The following is a 24,308-nucleotide window of genomic DNA, read 5'->3' on the forward strand; positions in this document are numbered from 1 at the left end:
GTTGTATTTTTGAGACTTCTTGAATGACAAATCTTAGCATTTAGGAAGCCCTGGGGCTTTTGAGGGGGAGTTCTTGAGAATTTTTTATTCCAGTTAATCCAGTCTGTAATTGTGAGAAGGTGTTCATACTCAAGTTTTTTTTTCTAAGCCCAAATGTTCTTGCAATTCCTGATGAAGAGATCTGCTAGGAAAAAGCAGGCTGTACCTGATAGAGATGATTATGTTAACATCTCTGCCAGCAAAGACAGTGAAGAGTTAAACTAGGTTTGTTGAGTGTAGAGACCAAAGCCTGCAGGTAGCTGGGAGCTGAAGGGAACATACACAGAAGAGGAAGGGGCATGTCTCAAGTGCAAGAAATCAGGGTGACTGGGATCATCGCCAGGTGGGGGTTGGTCACTTCTCCCAGGCAACCAGCAACAGAACAAGGGGACACAGTCTCAAGTTGTGTCAGGGGAGGTCTAGGCTCGATGTTACGAGAAAGCTCTTTCCAGAGAGAGTGATTGGCATTGGAATGGGCTACCCAGGGAGGTGGTGGAGTCACCATCCTTGGAGGTGTTGAAGAAAAGCCTGGCTGAGGCACTTAGTGCCGTGGTCTAGTTGCTTGTCTAGGGCTGAGTGCTAGTTTGAACTGGATGATCTTGGAGGTCTTTTCCAACCTGGTTGATTCTATGATCTGAGATTCTTTTCCATGAACAGATGTGCAACAATAAACAGGAGTAATAGAGAGTCTGTGCAGTTGCAAAGCTGTGCCATCTGGGATTCTAGGGCCACGGTGGAACAGTTTACACAACTGAAGTGTTACACTGGATTAACGTGAGCTTAATAAGAAAACAGATGAAAAATGGAGGGAAGGTGTGCAGAGCATAAGTGGGATAGAATTCTACCAAAACAGACTTTTGTATGTTAGATTGTTGTTACAGGGACAGACAGGCTCCACCTGACTGCCTCTGTGCATGCAAACTGCTACTGTTTAGTGATGCAGATGTTCATGCACACGCAAACTCTTCCACAGAGAAAGGCCAGCAATTGCAAATATAGGAGTCAGACATTGACCATACGAAGGAGTTTAAGCTTTGTGTCCTTGAAGGAATCTCATAGAAAAGATGAACTTGGAACATAATTGGGTAGTGGGCTGTCCAAATAACTGAAGCTGCTCCTTATGCTTGGATCTATTTATGTTTAAATCCAAGCCACACAGTTTCTCCTAGCATCTTTAATTGTTTCATTTCAGTTGCTCTGCGCTCTGGTAGAAAAATCAAGCCATTGCACAGTTCCCTTGTGAAAGTGCCACGTTGAAAGGTGCTTCAACCTCTTCTGCTCTTGAACTTCTGACGTATGGAAAATGAGACCTCAACACGCAGAGTGTCATCAGGAAAGATAAGTTTTTAATCAGCACTGGGTGACAAGGGGAGGTCCTCTTCCAAAGCCCTTGCACACCTTCACCTGGGTCAGGTAGAATATTTATGCTACAAAACCATGCATATTCAGTACAGGGGTAGGGTTACTATGATTAGTTCTTGGAATAGGAGGAGGTACTACATTCCTGGAACTCATTTCCATAATGTCCCACCTCTTCACCCATGCTTATTGCCACCTGGTGGTCATCTTTTGGGGTCTTTGGGAGGAAAGCCAACATCTTCCTCAGGCTGACCTCTACCTTTCAGCCGCCTGGCATCAGTTGTGGGTAACATTCTTGGGTGGAGTTTCCAATGTTCTCATCTTTGAATACAGTATTCTCCATGAGAGTGTTTCAAGACTCTCTCAAGCTTAACCCACCTCTTTTGAGCTTATCTCCTTGATGGTGCTTAATATCAGTGCTCACACAATTAATGATTTAACTAAGGTGCTTCATTCTATGTTCTCTATCCCTTTTTCCCATATCACTCCCACCCTGTGCTCACAACCTGGTCTATTTGGGCTGGCTTATGTCTGTCAGGGCATGTTTCAAGGAACACTACTGGGAGAGGGATGGCACGTGGCAGAGAGGGATGTTTCCAGTTATGTTTTTATCTTAGGTGATCATGGCAGAATCACTTTTAAACTGATGTTTTCGTTGGTTTAGACAGAATTCTGGTGTTTTCTGCTGGGTCACGTGATTAAAACCTCATCTCCACAAACAAAGGAGGAGAGAGGAACAAGGTAACTTCTGTAGGTTTGTCTGTCACTACTGGGGGTTACTCTGGTGCTGCATCTCCCTTCCTGAGGCATGGGGCTGTGAAGTTCAGCACACTGTAGCCACACAGACTGACAAGTGCCTCAGAAGCTGATCTGCAGCAGCCCCAGCACAGCTGGGGAGCACAGTCCACCCACAATGTGAAATATGGCTGGAAAAAACTGCAAGGAGAGGCAATGGTGCAGTCCACCTACTTTTACGTAAGTGAATGCTAGGTTATGTGATTAAGGCTCAATTCCAGTAAGGACAAGGGAGCAAGGTTGGGGGGAGCAAATATTGAACTGGATCATAGAATCAGAGAATCAGTCAGGGTTGGAAGGGACCACAAGGATCATCCAGTTCCAACCCCCCTGCCATGGGCAGGGACACCCTACTCTAGAGCAGGCTGGCAACAGCCTCATCCAGCCTGGCCTTAAGCACCTCCAGGGATGGGGCCTCAACCACCTCCCTGGGCAACACAGTCCAGGCTCTCACCACCCTCATGCTGAACTTCCTCCTCACATCCAGTCTGAATCTCCCCACCTCCAGCTTTTCTCCATTCTTCCTAGTCCTGTCACTCCCTGATAGCCTACAAAGTCCTTCCCCAGCTTTTTTGTAGGCCCCCTTCAGATCCTGGAAGGCCACAAGGTTACCTCAGAGCCTCCTCTTCTGCAGACTGAACAGTCTCAACTCTTTCGGTCTGTCCTCAGAGGAGAGGTGCTCCAGCCCTTTGATCACTGAAACCACTGCCCTGTCTCTTCTTGGATTGCCTCAGGAGGAGAGGTGCCAGCCTGCTGTCCCCTGGGCAACCCCTAAGCCATCTTACAGGCCAAGAGACCTAGAGGCATGGCTTTACAGTAGGATGCCAGGGACGAACATTCTGGGGAGTGCATAATTCCTGCTCTGATATTTAGGGCTAGGACCAAAAAGGGGGGGAAAAAAGGGATCACAGTGGCTTGGGGAAACAAGTATAGGTAAACAGAGGGAAAAAGACATAAAAGGGGATGGCAGTGTGCAAATAGTCTGCAGCTCAGCAGCAGCTTGTCTAGCCATGCCAATCCCTGACCAGTGATGTCTCTCCCGTCTCCTCTTGAAGCACTGTTTCCATCCCTTTCTAAACATAAATAAAGATAGTTAGAACAGTCTAAATAGTTCTGTCTCATGGATGAATTAGAGGTAAATTTAGGCAAAATCTTGAAGCATACATTTCCATGACATTAAAGTGATATTTGCTTACTGAAGAAATCTTTTAGAGGTTGGGTTTTACAAAATTGTTCTGTCAGCCTTTGTAAGAAAAGGTAACTTTATAATGTTAAGTGGCTCAAACGAGTGGCTGACACGTCAGCTGAGGTTTTCTTCATCTCCTTTGAACTGCAAAGTAGGAGGGCTGTGCTCTGCTCATCAAAAGGAAACCAGCAACAGTAATAGGTTGAACTGGATGACCTTGGAGATCTCTTCCAACCTGATTGATTCCATGATAAAATTGAAAGATAATTTTATCCAAGTAGAGATTTACAAACTCTTACATCTAATTTTTCCAAGCTGGATGAGGCTATGGCTAGACTGATCTAGGGTAGGGTGTCCCTGCCCATGGCAGAGGGGTTGGAGCTAGATGTTTGTTGGAACTAGATGTTTGTTGAGATACTGGAACGTGTCCAGAGAAGGACAGCAAAGCTGGTGAGAAGCCTGGAACACAAGGGGTTGTTTAGCCTGGGGTTGTTTAGCCTGAAGAAGAGTAGACACAAGGGTGACCTCATTGCTGTCTACAACTATCTGAAGGGTGGCTGTAGCCAGGTGGGGTTGGTCTCTTCTCCCAGGCAACCAGCATGATTGTATGATCCTTGTGGTTCCTTCCAACCCTGACTGATTCTGTGATTCTATGATTTTCAGAGACTAAAGCAATCCTGGAGATTAGAATTAGGTAGCCTTGAAGTTCATAATTTAACCCATTCTAATTGGTGAAATAGGAAAGTTAAAATAACTCAGTAATGAATGCATCGTAGATCTGAGGTAAGCAACTCTGCCATGAAAATGTGACTTACACACCAGCTACTGTTAACTGTAGCACTGCAAAACTGCTGTTCCTTAATTACACCCAAACAGTCGACTAAGTTAATTAAGCCCTAAGCGAGTGAGATTTAAAATTAGACACTTGGACAGAAACTGTTAAACAAAACTGCGTTGAAGTCTGGGGTTTGAGCAGGTTTTTAGCACTGCAGATGACTTTAAGGTATGATTACAGATGAGGTGAGATGCTGACATTAGAAGTCTGATGTTCCCAGAGACAAGACAAATTCTCAAGGAATTCTGCTATGAAATAGAAATTAAAATGATCTTCCTGTAGCTTCTGGTTTCAGTAAGTATGTGATAATTTGATGCACTTAATTTGAAAGACTTGAAAGTGCAAGCCAAAAATGCACTGGGGACACAGGTCTCACCTAACCTGAGAAGCAAAAGCAGGATAAACTAGTGTGTTGTTAGTACACAGTAGCTCTTAGGCACTTATTCCTCGCCTCCATGCTCCTTTTGCATTAAATGTGAAATGTTCCTTTTGCATTAAATGTGAAAATTCATTAAGCTGGGGAAAGATGCAAACAGAGTCCAGACAGGTGCTAAAAATATAGGCAGAAATTAGTGCCAAGTACCGCTGTGAAATCCAGTGTCTGCAAAGAACCCAGTGTCTGCAAAGAACCCAGTGTCTGCAAAGAATCCAGTGTCTGCAAAGAACCCAGTGTCTGCAAAGAAGAAGAAATCACGTTGCCGTGAATTCGGACTAACAGGGAGAGCAGTGAAGATGAGAAGGCAATGGGTGGTAGCAGAGAGCAAGTTATGTAGGGCTGACTGAAGCAGCACCCGAGTGCCCGCAGCCAGCGCTGCGGCTCGGTGCAGGAAGCGCTCTTTGCATTGCCAAAGGGGCGGCTGAAGCTGCTGCTCCCTGCAGGCACTATCTGGGGCATGTGACTGTGTTCCTGGTAGTGAAGCAGACACCAGCTTGGGCCGTTTAGAGCAGGGAGTAGTAGATGCTGTGGTTAATTCGAGTTAGAAATAGCAGCACCTCATTAGACATGAACTGTGTGGAGCACTCTAGTTTTGACGCAGGGAGTCAGAACCTTGTTTGGAAACAAAAACTCAGAGGCGGGTTTGGGTTTGGCTGCACCTGGGGTTGTAAGGGATGTGCTAGAAAATACAGTTGTTGAGAAAACAGAGAATCATAGAATCAGTCAGGGTTGGAAGGGACCACAAGGATCATCTAATTCCACACACACACACCCCCGCCCCCATCATAGGCAGCGGCACCCTGCCCTAGAGTAGGCTGCTCACAGCCTCATCCAGCCTGGCCTTAAGCACCTCCAGGGACGAGGCCTCAACCACCTCCCTGGGCAACCCAGTCTCTCACCACTGTCATGGTGAAGAACTTCCTCCTCATGTCAAGAGGAGAATTGTGTGTTGATAGCAACTCAGATAGACTACATGATCTCACACCTCTTGTCAACTGTATGTCTCATTCTAGCAAGCTTATTTGCAGTACATACCACATACAGAGTTATTGTGCCTGTGAAACACACAGTTTTTAGATAGATAGAATCATAAAATCAACCAGGTTGGAAGAGATCTCCAAGATCATCCAGTCCAACCTAGCACCCAGCCCTAGACAATCAACTAGACCATGGCACTAAGTGCCTCAGCCACTCTCTTCTTCAACACCTCCAGGCACAGTGACTCCACCTCCTCCCTGGGCAGCCCATTCCAATGCCAATCACTCTCTCTGACATCAACTTCCTCCTAACATCCAGCCTAGACCTCTCCCAGCACAACTTGAGACTGTGTCCCCTTGTTCTGTTGCTGGTGATGCTTACTGCCCTCTCTTTCGTTAATGATAGCGGCAGAACCACAGAGGTTCTCTTTCTGCACTATGACAAGTTCACCACCACAGCCAGCACTAACTAGTCCCACCCCACCTTGGGCTTTGGCTCCACCAAGCAGTGCAGCTTTGAGTGTAACTGAGAAAGAGGTCCTGAAAGAGAAATCTCCTTGTGTCTTTCTGTGTCTTCCTTTGTCCCTGTGCTGAAGAGTAGCATTTAAGGTTTGATTCAGGCTTCAGGCAATGTGGAAGTTAGAAACCACGCTAGTTAGAGAGCCGTGCACCATGTACCCAGTGCTGACCATTCCTGCTCGACACCTCAGGCTTTGCACCAAGGGATAAAAACATCTGCAATGCAGCTGCAGATGTGAAAGAAAAATGGGGTCACAAATATAGGCCAATTACCCATGCACCAGGGAACAGGAAATTTTGCAAAAGAGCCTTTTCCTTCTTTGTCTACTCACGTCTCACTGTGGGCTCATCACAGTATCACCAAGGTTGGAAGAGACCTCACAGATCATCAAGTCCAACCCTTTACCACACAGCTCAAGGCTAGACCATGGCACCAAGTGCCACGTCCAATCCTGCCTTGAACAGCTCCAGGGACGGCGACTCCACCACCTCCCCGGGCAGCCCATTCCAGTGTCCAATGACTCTCTCAGTGAAGAACTTTCTCCTCACCTCCAGCCTAAATTTCCCCTGGCACAGCCTGAGGCTGTGTCCTCTCATTCTGGCGCTGGCCACCTGAGAGAAGAGAGCAACCTCCTCCTGGCCACAACCTCCCCTCAGGTAGTTGTAGACAGCAATAAGGTCACCCCTGAGCCTCCTCTTCTCCAGGCTAACCAATCCCAGCTCCCTCAGCCTCTCCTCGTAGGGCTGTGCTCAAGGCCTCTCATGTCTCACAGGAGGCTCCTGTCTCACTGTAAGCTCATGTCTCACTGGAGGCTCCTGTCTCACTGGAGGCTCCTGTCTCACTGGAGGCTCATGTCTCATTGTAGGTTGGTCTTCTGGTCTTTGAATTTAAGAAGAATGCATCCTGATCTATGGTAGGCTGTCTGGATCTGCTGCAAGCTGTTGGTTTGTCAGACCATCCAGCTCTTGCCTTGTGCTACATCCCTGAGCACTGCTCGTGCCTGCAGGGCTTGCCTGGCGCGCTGGCCCTGTCACCCTGGCTGGGTGAGCCAGGCCAGAGGCCTGCCAGCTTGGCTCAGCGACTTCCTGCAGAAAGGGAGGTGCTTTGCAGCTGCCTCACTGCTTCAGTCTGGAACAGGTTGAGAGGACAGCAATGCTTTTGTTCAGAGAGAAAAAAACCCCACACCCTGGTGATGGTCCAAGCCTTTAGAGCAGTTTGGAGAGGAGAAAAAGAGACACCAGGCTCTTGATAGGAGTTGGAGAGTTGGACATACTTCTGTATGTGAGTGGGAGGCCTAACTACTATACTGTAGAACCATAGAATCAGAGAATCATAGAATCAGTCAGGGTTGGAAGGGTTCACAAGGAGCATCCAGTTCCAAACCCCTGCCATGGGCAGGGACACCCTACCCTAGAGCAGGCTGCCCACAGCCTCATCCAGCCTGGCCTTAAACACCTCCAGCAATGGGGCCTCAACCATCTCCCTGGGCAACCCAGTCCAGGCCCTCACCACTCTCATGCTGAAGGCTGTGGAGTCTCCTTCTCCGGAGACTTTCAAGGCCTGTCTGGATGTGTTCCTCTGTGATCTGTGCTGGATAGTACTGTCCTGCTCCGGCAGGGGGGTTGGACTCGATGGCCTTGTGTCCTCCCTCCCAACCCCTAACATCCTGTGAGGCTGTGAACTTCCTCCTTGCTTCCAGTCTGACCCTCCGCACCTCCAGCTTCGCTCCATTCCCCCTACTCCTGTCACTCCCTGAGAGCCTAAAAAGTGCCTCCCCAGCTGTTTTGTAGGCCCCCTCCTGCTGGTCTTCTCAGGATGCAGGAACAAAACCCTTGATTTGCCTTCAGCTCAAGCAGGAGCTTTGGTTTCCCCAGCGGAGGCCTGTGCTTTTGGTAGTACACTGCCAACAAGCTGGTTTGGAGCGGGAGGAGACACCAGAACTAAGCAGACTGAGGGGATAAAAGTTCAGGAGGGACTGCTAGGCAGACCCTGCTCATGACAGAGGTGTGCTTAGAAGTCCTAGGGTGCAGCAGTGCTTCAGACTCAGGTCTGAGGTTCAAAGCATCTGAGAGAGGTAGAGAAAGAAGAGATCCAAGTTGAAAGGGCAGGCTGGCAACTATCCCAGAAAGAAGCCTCTGTCTATGAGAACTTCAAAGCCTCAATCTGAGTTTGATGTTCATGTACTCCAACACAGACTGAAAGCCACTCTGGACCTTGCAGAATGACATAACAAGATGAAAGACATCTAACATAGGACGTTACCACCTCAGATATAAGGAGATAAGTTTGGAGGCAGTGAGCAATCTCTGCAGTTATGACTATTAAAAGACACAAGTCTGATTCTAATCTTTTTAAATGATTATAATAATGAGATTTCAACCTCATTAAAAAATCATGTCAAGCCTTCTCCAAAACAAAGCACCCTTAATACAAGGCTTACAGCAAATCAAATTATCTCAAAGCTTCTTTCTTCTTTATTCAATTAGCAGCTCTTGTATTTAATGTATGATCAGAGGAGAGCTGTCAAGAATAAAATCTTGTGAGGGGAGGCATCTTCCACAGTAGGAGCTCAAAATAACACTTAACCACAAATCTCCTCTTGCTTCTAAAAAGTGTTCAGTCTAACTTTCCATCTTGTCTTTTGCACTCTTCGTGGCTCTCAGCTGTGACAGTAAGGGAAAATTAGTGGGGGAAAAAAAAGTTTTCTTAAAGTACTAAGATAAACTTCAGGGAGAACTGCAATGTGTCCAGAGAAGGGCAATGAAGCTGGTGAGGGGCCTGTTACACAGCCCTGTGAGGAGAGGCTGAGGGAGCTGGGGGTGTGCAGCCTGCAGAAGAGGAGGCTCAGAGGGGCCTCATTGCTGTCTACAACCATCTGAAGGGAGGCTGTAGCCAGGTGGGGGTTGGTCTCTTCTGCCAGGCAACCAGCAACAGAACAAGGGGACACAGTCTCAAGTTGTGCTGGGAGAGGTCTAGGCTGGATGTTAGGAGGAAGTTCTTCCCAAAGAGAGTGATTTGCCATTGGAATAGGTTGCCCAGGGAGGTGGTGGAGTCACTGTCCCTGGACGTGCTGAAGAAGAGGCTGCATGAGGCACTTCGTGCCATGGTCTAGTTGGTTGGACAGTGCTGGGTGCTAGGTTGGACTGGATGATCTTGGAGGTCTCTTCCAACCTGGTTGATTCTATGACTTACAATCACTGACTTGAGATTTAATTCTATTCTATTCCATTCTAAAAGTACTGGCTTTTCCCACACACCTTTTATCACAAACTGGAATGGCCTCACACTTACCCTCCATTCCCTTTCACCAGGCAGGATCTACTTTAAGCACTTGAGGGTTTCTCTGCAGCTCTTGGCTGAGGCTCACCCTCCCATCACAGCACAGCACATTTGTGCAGAGAGGTAGCAGTCTTTTTCTTACCTACCTCCATGGTGCACAAGAAGTGCCTGAGGACTGAAACATCAGAGATGGTTCACCTGATGAGGAACCCACAGGAGAAAAATGACTATCATAACACTGTACCCTAACAAGACTTCAGGTTTTGAGTCATTAAACCTGTCATCAGTTCCGCTTCTGTAGAGCTGATGGCTGCCAAGCAATAGCATTTCAGTAACACAGGACACGAATCTGATAATTATGGTGCAGCTCTCCTTATAGTTACTCCTCAGTAACGTCCTTAAGTAAGGTCTCACAGTGCAACTTGGATTACATTTGTTAAGCAGCTCCAGATTATCATCAGTTCAGGACTTCCAGGAACCTTCTGGCTCAGCTTAGCTGGTAGGACCCCATGCCTTCCCCAGCACAGCTGTAGTAGGCTGTTCTATCACATAAATTACTGGGAAAACTGTAGCAAAAATCCTCTACTAGTGAAATATTAACAGCAAGGATTCTCTGACAAGGGTACCAGCAGCCTGTACTAGGGCTTTTGTGGATCAGGCTGGTAAGACAAGTCCAGTAACACCTGGAGTACCTCTCCTATGATGCCAGACTGAAAGAGTTGGGGCTGTTCAGTCTGGAGAAGAGGAGGTGCCCAGGTGACCTTCTTGTGGCCTTCCAGGATCTGAAGAGGGCCTACAAAAAAGCTGGGGAGGGACATTTTAGGCTATCAGGTAGTGACAGGACCAGGGGGAATGGAGCAAAGCTGGAGGTGGGGAGATTCAGACTGGCTGTGAGGAGGAAGTTGTTCAGCATGAGAGTGGTGAAAGCTTGGACTGGGTTGCCCAAGGAGGTGGTTGAGGCCCCAACCCTGGAGGTGTTTAAGGCTAGGCTGGATGAGGTGGGCAGTCTGCCCTAGAGTAGGGTGTCCCTGGGGATAGCAGGGAGGTTGGAACTAGATGATCCTTGTGGTCCCTTCCAACCCTGACTGATTCTGTGATCTGAAGGGATGTAAACCCCCCTAGTTCTGCTGTCTCTATTTATTGTGGAAAGTGGTATGACTCCCTTCTCTTTTTCAGCCATGTGGGATGAAACCCAGAAGTCCTCTTCTCAGTTGTGCCTTGAGCGGTGATGACAGGGAAGAAATTGCAGCACGTGTCATGTAACACCTGTATAAGTTAACATGGAAAAAAGAAAGCAGCCCCCTCAACACACCCTAGCTGACAGGAGGTTGCTGTGTAACTTGGGTATGGGGAACACACCCTAGAGTAGAGCTGGTTGATGAAGATCCCCTCAGAGACCCTGGCTTGGCAGTGAATGCCAGTCAATATCAGTGTAATGGTAACATTTCTGCTGGACAGGCAGAAGGTGGCTCCTGAAGGATAGGCTGCATTGTGTGCCTGCTGCAGCAGGGAGACTCATGTGTAACCAGCACACGCAGCACATCATGTCCTATGAGGCAGATATCATTGTCCCTCCAGAATCAGGTCATGGTGAGGCTTAGGGGATCATTTCCGCACTTCATGCGTCACTGTGGATTAGTGTTCATGAACATCACCCGTGTGGGTGAGACCCTCCCTTGTGGATGTGGACAGGATGTGGGTGGGAACGACAATTCTCACCATAGAGAACCATTTTTCCATGAGCAAAAGAAGGGAGGCAAACCAGACTTGATGGTCTTTAGGATCAGGGTCATGTCTTCTTGATGTTTTGTTTATTTTTTTACAGACTCCTAAAGGAATTGGTTCTGTTTGGGGCAATTCCTCACTTGAGGAAGACAAACAAGCAAGCCAATTAATAAAGAGAATCAACAGTGTTGTGTTTTGGCAAGTTCAGCCTGGTACCTGGAAAGAAATGCACATGCCAAAGCCCAGGAGAAGGTAGGTGAAGATGATTTGATTCAACTGTCTCTTAAAATGTGACTGAAACACATTTTTGGGGTTACTCATATTTGAAAGTAGGCAGAATTCTAAACTTCCTGCCAGACTGAAGCCTTCCATGGTTCAAAAGGGCTGAAGATGAGGCACTCGGTGCCATGGTCTAGTTGATTGGACAGGGCTGGGTGCTAGGTTGGACTGGATGATCTTGGAGGCCTCTTCCAACCTGGTTGATTCTATGATTCTATGATTAAGAGTCAGTACTGCAATATTCAATGAAGTGCAGTGGTTAGCAGGGCATGTTGACTATGTGCCTTCACTTCACACTAATGTTGAGAACTCAAGGGTAAAGCTGCACAAACCTAATGTAACCAACACTGCATAGGGAAACTGATCACAGTGGTGGAGTCCCTGTCTCTGGAAGTGTTTAAGCAGCATGTGGACCTGGCACTTAGGGATATGGTTTACTGTTGGCTTTTCAGTGATAGGTTGGGGGTTGGACTGGATGATCTTTGAGGTCTCTTTTAACCAGATATATTCTATGATTCTGTGAATCTGTGATCATTGAGTCCAGACATCAACTGAACACAAGCTCCCTCAGTACCTTTGAGTGTATGCAGGTTGCTAGCCATTTCCTCTCAGACTAAGAGGGTTTCATTCTGCTCCCATTCTCTATCTTCCAGCTCAGGGGGCTGGGGGTTTAATGAACAGCTGGTCCTACTACTAAAGACTGAGGCAAAGAAGGTGTTGGGTACTTCAGCCTTTTCCTTATCTTTGACCACTATGTTCCCCCCTGCATCCAACAAAACACAGAGATTCTCCTTAGTCCTTTTGTTACTAATATACTTGTAGAAGCATTTCCTGTTCTCTTTTACAGATGATGACAGATTAATTTTCAGCTGGGCTATGCTTCCTGCATGGCCTCTGTAGCCCTCTCGAGTGGCCTGCCTCTTCTTCCAACAACCATGAACTCCTTTTCTCCCTGAGTTGCAACCAAACCATTCTTTTCAGCCAGGGTGTTATTCTGTGCTGCCAACTCATCTTTCAGTATGTTCCTGTGCCTTTAAGACTGCCTTCTTGAAGAATGTCCAGCCTTCCTGGACTCTTTGGCCCCTCAGGACTGCCTCCCAAGAGACTCTGTTGACCAGTCTCAGATGCAGACCAAAGTCTGTCTGCTGGAAATCCTAGTTCTGCTGACTGCCGTCTTTACTTCCCCAACAACTGAAAACTCTATCTTTTCACAATCTCTACTCATGAAATTGCTGTTGTAATTGCTGTCTGTCAGATCATCCTCTATGATGCTGGTAGACAGTAGCTGAACATGAGCCAGCAGTGTGGCCAAGAGAGCCAATGGCATCCTGGCCTGGATCAGGAACAGTGTGGCCAGTAGGACAAGGGAGGTTATTCTTCCCTTGTACTCAACACTGGTCAGGCCACACCTTGAGTACTGTGTCCAGTTCTGGGGTTCTCAACTCAACAGAGATGTTGAGATACTGGAACGTGTCCAGAGTTGGTGAGGGGCCTGGAACACAAACACTATGAGGAGAGGCTGAGGGAGCTGGAGGTGTGCAGCCTGGAGAAGAGGAGGCTCAGGGCTGACCTCATTGCTGTCTACAACTACTTGAAGGGAAGACTGCAGCCAAGTGGGGGTTGGTCTTTTCTTCCAGGCAACCAGCAACAAAACAAGGGGACACAGTCTGAAGTTGTGCCAGGGGAGGTCTAGGCTGGATGTTAGGAGGAAGTTGTTGGCAGAGAGAGTGATTGGCATTGGAATGGGCTGCCCAGGGAGGTGGTGGAGTCGCTGTCCCTGGAGGTGTTGAAGAAAAGCCTGGCTGAGGCCCTTAGTGCCATGGTCTAGTTGATTGTCTAGGGCTGGGTACTAGGTTGGACTGGATGACCTTGGAGATCTCTTCCAACCTGGTTGATTCTATGAAGAGGGGGACTATAGTGGAGCATGTTAGAATTGGTTTCTCCCTGTCCTTCTTTGTAGGAGGAAGCAGATAGAGCCAAGACTGCATTGTGTGTGGCTACATGAATCAGCTGTGGGGAGTAGCTGCAGGTCCTGGTAAGAGTGTTTCTGCTAGCGTCCATGTGGTGATTCCTGGGATAAGTGATAAAGCTGCAGGGTAGTGAAAGGATAAGTGATGAACCATTGAGATTTAGATGCCTGCGAGCCCTTGTCAGCAAAATCAGGAGGAAGTTACAGTGAATCAGGAAGTGGTTAATATTAGTACACTTTCCCAAATCTCAGTGGTGAAGGAAACCAAAACATCCTGGGGAGGAGGGAGCATGGGTAATTATCACTTGCCAGCTTTCTCAAGTGCATCCTTGCAGACACCAATGCTTTTTACCTTCTCTAAAGAGTGGGTACGTACTGCACAGCACAGCCATACAGTAGTTTGAGTTGAAAAGGACAGAGTAAATATCATGAAAAGGTGAGGTAGGTGCCTGGGTGGGCATCAAACCGAATCTAATAAACTGATCCTTTGGGGGTGGTACTGTATCTGGCAGCTGAGATATCTGACATAGCTTTGCCTTGGAAAGAAATACTGAGAGACCTGTTAAAAATTCTTGGGCTTGCTGCAGATGGAGAAGTTTTCTTGCCAGTGCCAAGAACCAAAAGCCATAACTAAGTTTCTGGTTTTCCAGCTCTAAGTTTAGATCAATGCCAGAATGCCTACATAACTGAATCTCTCCCTTTGTGCTACCACTGTCATCTGGTAGGAGAGTTATACCTGGGTATTTGTGCTAATCATCTACTGTTCCTTACTACCCAGCTTGTTATAATATTATCATTTCAGAAGATTCAGCTGTGCTGCTGTTTTTGCAGAACATAGCCCACAGCACTAGCAGGTGGCTGCTTTAGTGCAGGCTAGATTATGGAAAAAAAATCATCTCTCAAGAATGAGATATCTGTCTGCATATACAGTGTAAAATTATCAACAGCAGTTGCCAAATTCATAGAATCATAGAATCAACCAGGTTGGAAGAGACCTTCAAGATCATCCAGTCCAACCTAGCACCCAGCCCCAGTCCTATCCAATCAACTGAACCATGGCACTAAGTGCCTCATCCAGTTGTTGTGGCCAAAGTGTTGAATCTTGCACTTGGCCCTGTTAAATCTCATCCCATTATCCTCTGCCCACCCATCCAGCCTGTCAAGGTCCCTCTGCAGGGCTCTCCTACCCTCCAACAGATCAACACCTGCTCCTAGCTTGGTGTCATCTGCAAACTTACTGATGCTGGACTTAATCCCCTGGTCTGGATCATCAATAAAGATATTGAACAGGACTGGGCACAACACCAATCCCTGTGGAACACCAGTAGTGACAGCTGCCAACTGGATGTGGCACCATTCACCACTACTTCCTGGGCCCAGCCTTCCAGCCAGTTCTTGACCCATATCAGAGTGAATCTGTCCAAGCCAGGAGCTGCCAGCTTTGCCAGGAGCTTGTTGTGGCAGATGGTGTCAAAGGCTTTGCTGCAGTCCAGGTAGGCTATATCCACAGCCTGCCCCACATTCACCAGGCAGGTAACCTGATCATAAAAGGAGATGAGGTTGATGCTCCTATGGGCAAACAGTCAGTAGTGTGCATCCTGTTACTTCTTTGGTGTGTAGGTTTGGGGGTTTTGTTTGGGGTTTTTAGTGTGGTTTTTTTACCACCTCCATAGTCAAAGTGGAAAACTTTATCAAAGCACTAACCAACAGTAAGTGACTGTAAGCATGAAGACCTAGAGATCAAATGATAACTACAGGTGGACTATGTGCTGAGATAAAAATTCAGAGAGCTGTGGCAGCTCCTCACAGAAGAGGATCCTGTGTCAACAACTGCTTTCCCTCTCATCTGCTTGGCACAGTACTTCATTGTGCATTTACTTTCCCTCCTAATCCATGTGGATGTTCGTGGGCATGCTCAAGCCTTTAAAGAGGTTGAAGTACCTATCTTTTGTTGACTGCAGTGAGTTAAGTACCCAATACATTTAAAGCTTATGCCACTGATCCACTTTTGATCACAGAGAGGATGTGTGTTTAGGCTGTCAGGGAGTGACAGGACTAGGGGGAATGGAGCAAAGCTGGAGGTGGGGAGATTCAGACTGGACATGAGGAGGGAGTTCTTCACCATGAGAGTGGTGAGAGCCTGGTCTGGGTTGCCCAGGGAGATGGATGAGGCCCCATCCCTGGAGGTGTTTAAGGCCAGGCTGGATGGGACTCTAGACAGCCTGATCTAGGGTAAGCTGTTCCTGCCCATGGCAGGGGGGGTTGGAACTGGATGATCCTTGTGATCCCTTCCGAATCTGACTGATTCTGTGAAATAGATGTGTACACAACTGTTTTTCTATGCCAGTCTTCACAAGTGACATCTCAGTGGTGACTGATTAGAAACAGTAATTCCCACTGTACAGAAGACCTGGAATATTTTCTTCCTCATAGAGCAACCTCTCATGGAAGATTTTCTCTGTTTTGCTTCAGATTATTGGTGTGATTAGTGGATAGCGTGTTCTTCGCTGGATGAGGACTGAGACTGGTTGAGGCACTTCATGCCATGGTCTGGTTGATTGAATAGGGCTGGGTTCTAGGTTGGACTGGATGATCTTGGAGGTCTCTTCCAACCTGATTGATTCTATGATTCACAAAGAGAGTGATTGGCATTGGAATGGGCTGCCCAGGGAGGTGGTGGAGTTGCCGTCCCTGGAGGTGTTCAAGAAAAGCCTGGCTGAGGCACTTAGTGCCATGGTCTAGTTGATTGGGCAGGGCTGGGTGCTGGGTTGGACTGGTTGACTCTATGAGTCTATGATCTTTATCAGGTGTAAGACTGTGGCATCAGCTTGTAGCATTGCTTGGGGTTGTTGTGTAGAACCCTGCACTTGGCCTTTGACATTGAGAACATGAGATGTGCCTGCTTCAGTGATTATGAACCATTACAATGTGATTATTTAAATCCACCAAGCCACATTTTGCCACTCTGCAGTGTTTCTGTTTCACTCACTGGGTCTGCTAAGCAGGAAGCAGCACCACACTTAACTGATAGGGAGCGACTGCTGTTGTGATGTGCCTAGTTTGAGAAAAGTGAGGAGTGTGCTATCTGCCATCCTGCATGCCTATAAATTTGGTAATATCTTACAAGGATGCCTCCATTAATGCTATGTGGTGTCTCTAGTGAGATCACAAGCTGAAACTGAATGCTCACAGGTATGATTTCTAAAATAAATCTAAATATCTCTAAAAGGTTTGAAGGGGAATCTTTACTAGTTTGTGGTTTGTGATTTTTCACAGAATCACAGAATCAGTCAGGGTTGGAAGGGACCACAAGAATTATCTAGTTCCAACCCCCTGTCATGCCCAGGGACACCCTATCCTGGAGCAGGCTGCCCACAGCCTCATCCAGCCTGGCCTTAAACACCTCCAGCCATGGGGCCTCAAACACCTCCCTGGGCAATCCATTCCAGGCTCTCACCAGAAGAACTTCCTCCTCATGTCCCATCTGAATCTCCCCACCTCCAGCTTTGCTCCATTCCCCCTAGTCCTGTCACTACCTGATATCCTAAAAAGTCCCTCTCCAGCTTTTTTGTAGGCTCCCTTCAGATACTGGAAGGCCACAAGAAGGTCACCTCAGAGCCTCTTCTTCTGCAGACTGAACAGCCCCAACTCCTTCAGTCTGTCCTCATGGCAGAGCTGCTCCAGCTCTCTGATCATCATCCTGGCCTTTCTCTGGACATGCTCCAGCATCTCCACATCCCTCTTGTAATAGGAGCTCCAGAACTGGACACAGTACCGCAGGTGGGGGTCTCAGAAGAGCAGAGTAGAGGAGGAGAATCACCTCCCTTGACCTGCTGGCCACACTTCTCCTGATGCAGCCCAACTTGGCCCTCTGGGCTGCAAGTGCACACTGCTGGCTCATGTTGAGCTTCTCATCCAGCAGCACCCCCAAGTCCCTCTCCTCAGGGCTGCTCTCCACCCACTCACTGCCCAGCCTGGATTTGTGGTTGGGACTGACTTGACCCAGCTGCAAGACGTTGCACTTGTTCTTGTTGAACCTCCTGAGGTTGGCTTGTGCCCACTTCTCCAGCCTGTCCAGGTCTCTCTGGATGGCATCCCTGTCCTCCAGCATGTCTGACACTGAGTGCACCTTTTGCAAAACCAGGCCATCATTCAGAACACATTCTGAGCACAGTGACAGTTAACATCCTACTTTTTATGATTCTAATGCTGTCATTATTATTTTAAAAAGTAACATCATTACACAGGTAACCTAATTAGTAAATGAGTTGCCTCCAGCTTGCACGTTTCCAGCACAGATAAGGTTAAATATTTTCCTTTATGTAAAAAAAAACAACAGTCACTCTTATTGCTTCTCAGGAGGAAGTGGTGATTATTTCACTTTAACTCTATCTTTAATGCTATTGTTTCTTGCTTTTCAAATTAAAGCACACTCCCACTGAGGCTGATGGTAAATGCGCTTGAGGTAGCCACAAGAGAATGTAACAGAGTGACACATCCTCTTTCACTCCATCTTCAGACAATTCTGAAATCTGGTGAGTACTAAACCAAAATTAAATACAGTTTAAAAGTTAAATAGGTAAAAGTGATCTGCAGTGTATGTGTGTGATGGATGCATTAAACTGATCATTTAAGGACTGTACTTTATCTAGGGTAGGATATCCCTGCCCATGGCAGGTGGGTTGGAACTAGATGATCCTTGTGGTCCCTTCCAACCCTGAGTGATTCCATGATCTAGGGTAAGGTGTCCCTGCACATGGAAGGGGGGTTGGAACTAAATGATCCTTGTGGTCCCTTCCAACCCTGACTGATCCTGTGATTCTGTTCTATATTTACAAAGGCAGTGCTTAAAAAACACTTACAGATGCCCTCCAAGGAATTAGAACCTTTTTCTTTATAGAAATCTGTCCTTTTCCTGAGGTCTCTCTTTGTCTACTGTCTTTTGTTCATGTAATTCCAATAATGCATTTCATATTTCAGATTGTAATTTAGTCTTACTTTGCATATTGCTTCCATAGTGAAAAAAACATGATAATGTCAGTAAAGTGGAAAAGTAGTAAGCTAAAAAAAATGCCAAATATAAAATATTTAACATTCAAAACACAAGTATGTTTGTGTGCAAATGAATAAACATGTGACTATATGTAGCATAGAAACAATATTTGGACACATGCATCCCCTTTTACATACATGGGAAGTTATTTTTTGTGATTACCTTGTTCATTGCCTGTGGAATTACCTGAATGTAAATACATTCATGGTGAATGAAGCCATAAATATGTAGATAATAGACCCTAAAGGTGCTTATTGAAAGGTTGATAGGAAGATTAAAGCTGAAAAGAATATTGTGTTTATAGGAGTTCTGATTCAACTTCCTTTGCAGGCAGTTCATCTTAATAACTTTAGCAAAAGCTGTTTCAAATTCAGAAGAGGAAATCAGCTCAAGAGATTTAAATCAGGTCCTAAATCTGATCTCTGTAATTATGGTTTCATTTTGAGTCCTTCTGTACTAGTATTTTACCAACCATTCTCAAGAAAATTTGCTGGAGGGGGGAAATCTTTTCCTGAATGTATGTGACTGGTGGTGCCTTTATGAATTCCTATAGCATCAGGTAGCTTTCCTATGATCATAGAATCAACGACCTCCAAGACTATCCAGTCCAACCTACCAACCAGCCCTGTCCAATCAACTAGACAGATGAGTAGTTGTTCCCTATTAAGGCTTATGCTGAGCTCTTCTGAGGACTACAGAGCATTTCTTCAGTGCTTATTTGATGAGAACTCATTTCTTAGCCCTCCTTGCAGGCTGTAGGGAACACCTGTACTTCCTTTCTTACAAATGCCTTCACCCTGTCTTCTACCTTCTGTGTGTCTCATTAATGTTTGATAGTGCCTCTGACTAAGTGGAATGAAGAGTGACTGTTTCATAGAGAATGCAGGCTGACAGACTCTCTTTCCATATTTTAACCATGTGTCCTAGAAACATCTGAATGACAGATGCGTAGAAAGGTGTTTTTTCTTGCAACAGCAAAGGTTTCTAAACTAATAATCTAGACACTTCCTCCTTTTGTGTGGTCTAGCTGGAGTTACTGTAGTTGCAGAGGGTAACAGAGACACCAAGCAAGGGCATGAGTGGCTGGCTGGAGTCAGAGGAGAAGATGGAGACTAAAGCTGCTCACAAGAGCAGGTGAAGCGTAACTTCTTGACTTGTACTTCTTTACACTTCTGAGAGACTCTTCCAAGTGTTTAAAGCTTGCTTCAGAAGATGTTCCAGAGCTTTCAGACTGTCATATTCCTGCAGCTTCTGAAAATCACCTTCTAAAAGCAAGCATAGGAAACTGGAGAAAAGGTTAAAGATTTATCTAAAGAGCAGGAAAGTCAGGGAAGCTATGAGGCTTAGGCAACATTGTATAATACAGATCTTTACCTATTTGCAGCCCTCTGTTGTGAGACATCCTCCTCACACGAGTCACAGAGAATCTCACCCTCTTTATGCTTTTGGAGAATGTTCTGTCCCTTCCTTCCCCCTATTTCCCAGTTACACCTGGACTGCATCCTACTCCACTTTTACAGAATTTCTGTCTCTATCTGTCAAAATTCAGGTAATTCCCAAACGGGAAGGATTTGTTTATTTAGACTTAAAGTTGACCCATGCACATTTGCTTATTAGCAACACAACTAACACAAAGCAGGGAAACTCTAGACAAAAGTGCCATTCATGGCATTAGCAAATGTGGGACCTGGTGTCATGCAGGCCCTGCAATTACTGCATAGGTGGTACATGTCTTCCCTAAGAGCAGCTCATGGGAAGAGGAGGACTGAACTCATGCAGGGAAATGGTGAGGAACTAAATGCCCTGCTTGTGGGTTCCTGTGTGAGGTTAAACAAACAGTTCAAGCTCAGCTTTGTGCATGGCACATTCCTCATTTTATTTATTTGTGACTTTAGAGTCTGTGGTCTGATTTGCAGAAGTCTGAGTCTGGCTGCAACCAGTCAATGGATTTAATCCTTTAAATAATTGAAGTCTGTCATAATGCTAAGCACTATTCAAAGTGTTGTTAGGAGGGGATGAGTATCTCATACTAAACATCTGCCATGGACAGAGAGTGGTTGGCATTGGAATGGGCTGCCCAGAGAGGTGGAGGAGTCACCATCCCTGGAGGTGTTCAAGAAAAGACTGGTTGAGGCACTTAGTGCCATGGTCTAGTTGATGGGACAGGGCTGGGTGATAGGTTGGATTGGATGATCTTGGAGGTCTCTTCCAACCTGGTTGATTCTATGATCTGTGCCCTGAAAGAAGACAAAATAACACTAGTGCTCTATCTGTTCAAATGTTGTGTACTACATTTTACACAATAAGAAGCAACTTTCTTAACATTCTTTCATTTACCACACTAATGTAATAAAGAAGGGCAAGTAGTGGGCATGTTGAAAGCACTGAGGCACACTGATAAAACACTGGAGTGAATACAAAAAACCAAAGGTTCGAGTACTGTGTTATTGCTATGGAGTATATTAAGGTAGTGCTGTTTATTTTTCCCTATTTTCCCCAATACCACTGACTGCCATTGTCAAAGAATTTTGGAAAGTAAAATCTAGTTTACTCTGCTTTATTGTGATGCAAAGTCAATGCAAAGTGAGAGTCACATATTCTCATATATTATTTATTAGCTTTATGAATAAGCATTTATATGTGGGATTGTGCTTTTAATGGTAATCATAGAATCAGCCAGGATGGAAGAGACCTCCAAGATCATCCAGTCCAACCTAGCACCCAGCCCTATCCAATCAACTAGACCATGGCACTAAGTGCCTCAGCCAGGCTTTGCTTGAACAATAACACAAACCATTCACTTCTCACAACAGCATATTGTGCTGTAGAGATGTCTGATTTGTTAAAATGCTTCTCTGTATTGTTGGTATAGTTGGAGTGATGAGGTTCTTCCTTGGATAAATGCTTTCTTTCCAAATGCATTTTTCTACTTGCTCATACTTCTTGTGCTGGTGTCCCACTTCAGTCTTCATTATTTTCTTTTCAGAAATCCTTGGAAAACTATTTTGAAGTTCTTCTCAACGTATTTTACATTCTGAGAAGAGTACTGCCAAAATGAATGCTGTAAGTACTTGATTGATAAACCAAATTAGTACATCAATAAAACAAGGAATCTGGAAGTCCCAGCTTTTTGAGGCTGCCTAGTCTCAGGAGTGAAGGGATGTCTCTGACAGCAGTTTACTGTCAAAGGACACTGCTTATTGGGTTTGCAGTCTTCTAATATAACTACAAGTTTGGTGTTTGTGGTGCAAATAACTGTCTCAGGCTAGCCGTCCCAGGTGGCCTTTGTAGCTGAGTGAATCAATCATCTGGGGGATTGCATTATCCAAAGCTACTTTGGTATGAAATGCATAAGATGCTAAGGCCTATTCCACTCCTTTGATAGTAAAGAGAATCTAGACCCAAGCTTCAAATTCAGAATTGTATACTGTAGAGACTCCTGTGATGTCAGGCTAATATGTCTGCATAATATATGTAAATATGGAAACTTCTGGGCCTTTCAAAAATATTATCTCCATATTTTAATTAAGATGCCTGATCTAGGGTAGAGTGTCCCTGCCCATGGCAGGGGGGTTGGAACTAGATGATAACTTGTGGTGTCTGCCACCCATGACTGATTCTATGATTCTATGTAATCAGGTCTTACAAGTCCCTCTGCAGTGTTAAATGCATTTGTAATTGGGGTATGTGGTCAGTGGAAACAGTGTAAAAAGTAGTGCTGGAGGAAACAACAGTGAATGTGGATCATTTTGAAATGAATTTGCTATAGGCTTGAAGCTGACACATGGAATAACTGGGCAGATGTACTACAGTCTCAAGTTGTGCCGAGGGAGGTCTAGGCTGGGCGTTAGGAGGAAGTTCTTCCCAGAGAGAGTGACTGGCATTGGAATGGGCTGCCCAGGGAGGTGGGGGAGTCACTGTCCCCAGAGGTGTTGAAGAAAAGACTGGCTGAGGCACTTAGTGCCATGGTCTAGTTGACTGGACAGGGCTGAGTGCTAGGTTGGACTGGATGATTTTGGAGGTCTCTTCCAACCTGATTGATTCTATGATTACCATTAAATGCACAATTCCACATATGAATGCTTATTCATGAAGCTAATAAATAATATATGAGGATATGTGACTCTCACTTTGCATTGACTTTGCATGACAATAAACCAGAGTAAACTCAATTTACATTACACTTACATTTCAAATCAGCAAGCCATACAAGAGCTGTATACTAACTTTTGAGAGATTTTCTAAGTGCCTTCTGTTTGTATGACTTTGTTATCTAATCTTTCTATAATATAGAAATCAGAGACTAACATCTCCGTGTTAATTGGTGTTCTTTTTTTACAGACATCTCCTCATACCACGGATTACCAATATGACTCAGCCTATCCTACCTTCACAGAGCCTTGTTCTAAACTGGAAGTCAGGAACTTCACAAAAGCATTTCTGCCCGTTGCATACTCACTGATCTGTATCATCGGCCTGGTTGGTAACATCTTTGTGGTGATGACCTTTGCTTTGTACGAAAGAACGAAGTCCATGACAGATGTGTACCTCTTCAACATGGCCATAGCAGACATCCTGTTTGTTCTCACTCTCCCACTGTGGGCAGTGAATTATGCTGCCGACCAATGGATTTTTGGTGATTTCATTTGCAAAATCACCAGGGGTATCTATGCAATCAACTTCAGCTGTGGCATGCTGCTTTTGGCCTTTATCAGCGTGGACCGGTACATTGCCATTGTACAGGCAACAAAGTCCTTTAAACTCAGGGCAAGAACGCTTGCCTACAGTAAACTCATTTGTTTGGTCGTGTGGGCATCGTCCATTTTAATCTCTAGTTCCTCTTTTCTCTACAGTGAAAGTTACAGCTTCTCCAGCAACGAAACCAAGGAGGTTTGTGACCAGAGGTTTGAAAAAATGTCTGAAAGCACAATGCTGAAATCACTGCTTCTGGGGCTGCAAATTGGGTTTGGATTTTTTATACCTTTCATATTCATGATCTTTTGCTACACGTTCATTGTAAAATCCTTACAACAGGCTCAAAACTCCAAAAGAAACAAAGCCATCAGTGTGATTGTATTAATTGTAGCTGTCTTCCTAGTTTGCCAGGTACCTTATAACACTGTTCTTCTTGTGGTAGCCATAAATATGGGCAAGATAGACAAGTCTTGCGACAATGAAAAGATGATCGCCTATGCAAAATACACCACCGAAGCCATAGCATTTTTACACTGCTGTGTGAACCCAGTGCTTTATGCATTTATTGGAGTGAAGTTCAGAAGCTACTTTGTGAAGATAATGAAGGACCTGTGGTGCATGAGGTACAAGAAATACAATAAACGTAGCTCAAGGACAAGCTCTGATACTTATCGTTCAAGGCAGACCAGTGAAATTCTTACTGAAAATGGATCTTCTTTTACTGTATAATACAATGATAGCATTATTACTGAAGGACTCTTCCCACCAAGCAGTGCAAAACAGTGTCACTATGCCTGTAAGAAGCAAGTCATTTGGGCTTCTCTGAGCCTCTAAGGGAGCTCCTATGACCTACAACTCCTTTCAAGAAAAGAATTAAGATTAAAATAAACCCCACTGTCCTGTGGAAAACTGAAATCTTACACACCTCTCTTGGCATCCACACTCCTCCAAAGTATACTTTCTTATAATCACCAGGAAAGTGACATGTGAAGAGGAACCCTCCTTGTTTTCTAAGGAAAAAATGCATCTCATCCATCCTGCACAACTAATTTTATTCTGTTTCTGTTAATTACTTTGACTTGGAAGTCTTATTTAAATGTAGGTGTCCACTGTGCTTTTGTTGGCAATACTGACCTAGAGAGGTGGCATTTTGAGCAAAGC

At 45.5% G+C, this 24,308-nt stretch overlaps 1 protein-coding gene across 1 annotated transcript; it reads left to right on the plus strand.

The window, feature by feature from the left end:
- Positions 1-21,506: 21,506 nt before the first annotated feature.
- On the plus strand, positions 21,507-23,946 carry LOC135183272 (C-C chemokine receptor type 6-like). Its single transcript, XM_064158191.1, has 2 exons — positions 21,507-21,515; positions 22,794-23,946. Exons 1-2 carry the CDS (start codon positions 21,507-21,509, stop codon positions 23,874-23,876), a joined length of 1,092 nt encoding a protein of 363 aa, XP_064014261.1. The 3' UTR covers positions 23,877-23,946.
- The last annotated feature ends 362 nt before the right edge of the window (positions 23,947-24,308 follow it).

This window comes from Pogoniulus pusillus, chromosome 18 (assembly GCF_015220805.1).
Source record: "Pogoniulus pusillus isolate bPogPus1 chromosome 18, bPogPus1.pri, whole genome shotgun sequence".
NCBI lineage: Eukaryota > Metazoa > Chordata > Aves > Piciformes > Lybiidae > Pogoniulus > Pogoniulus pusillus.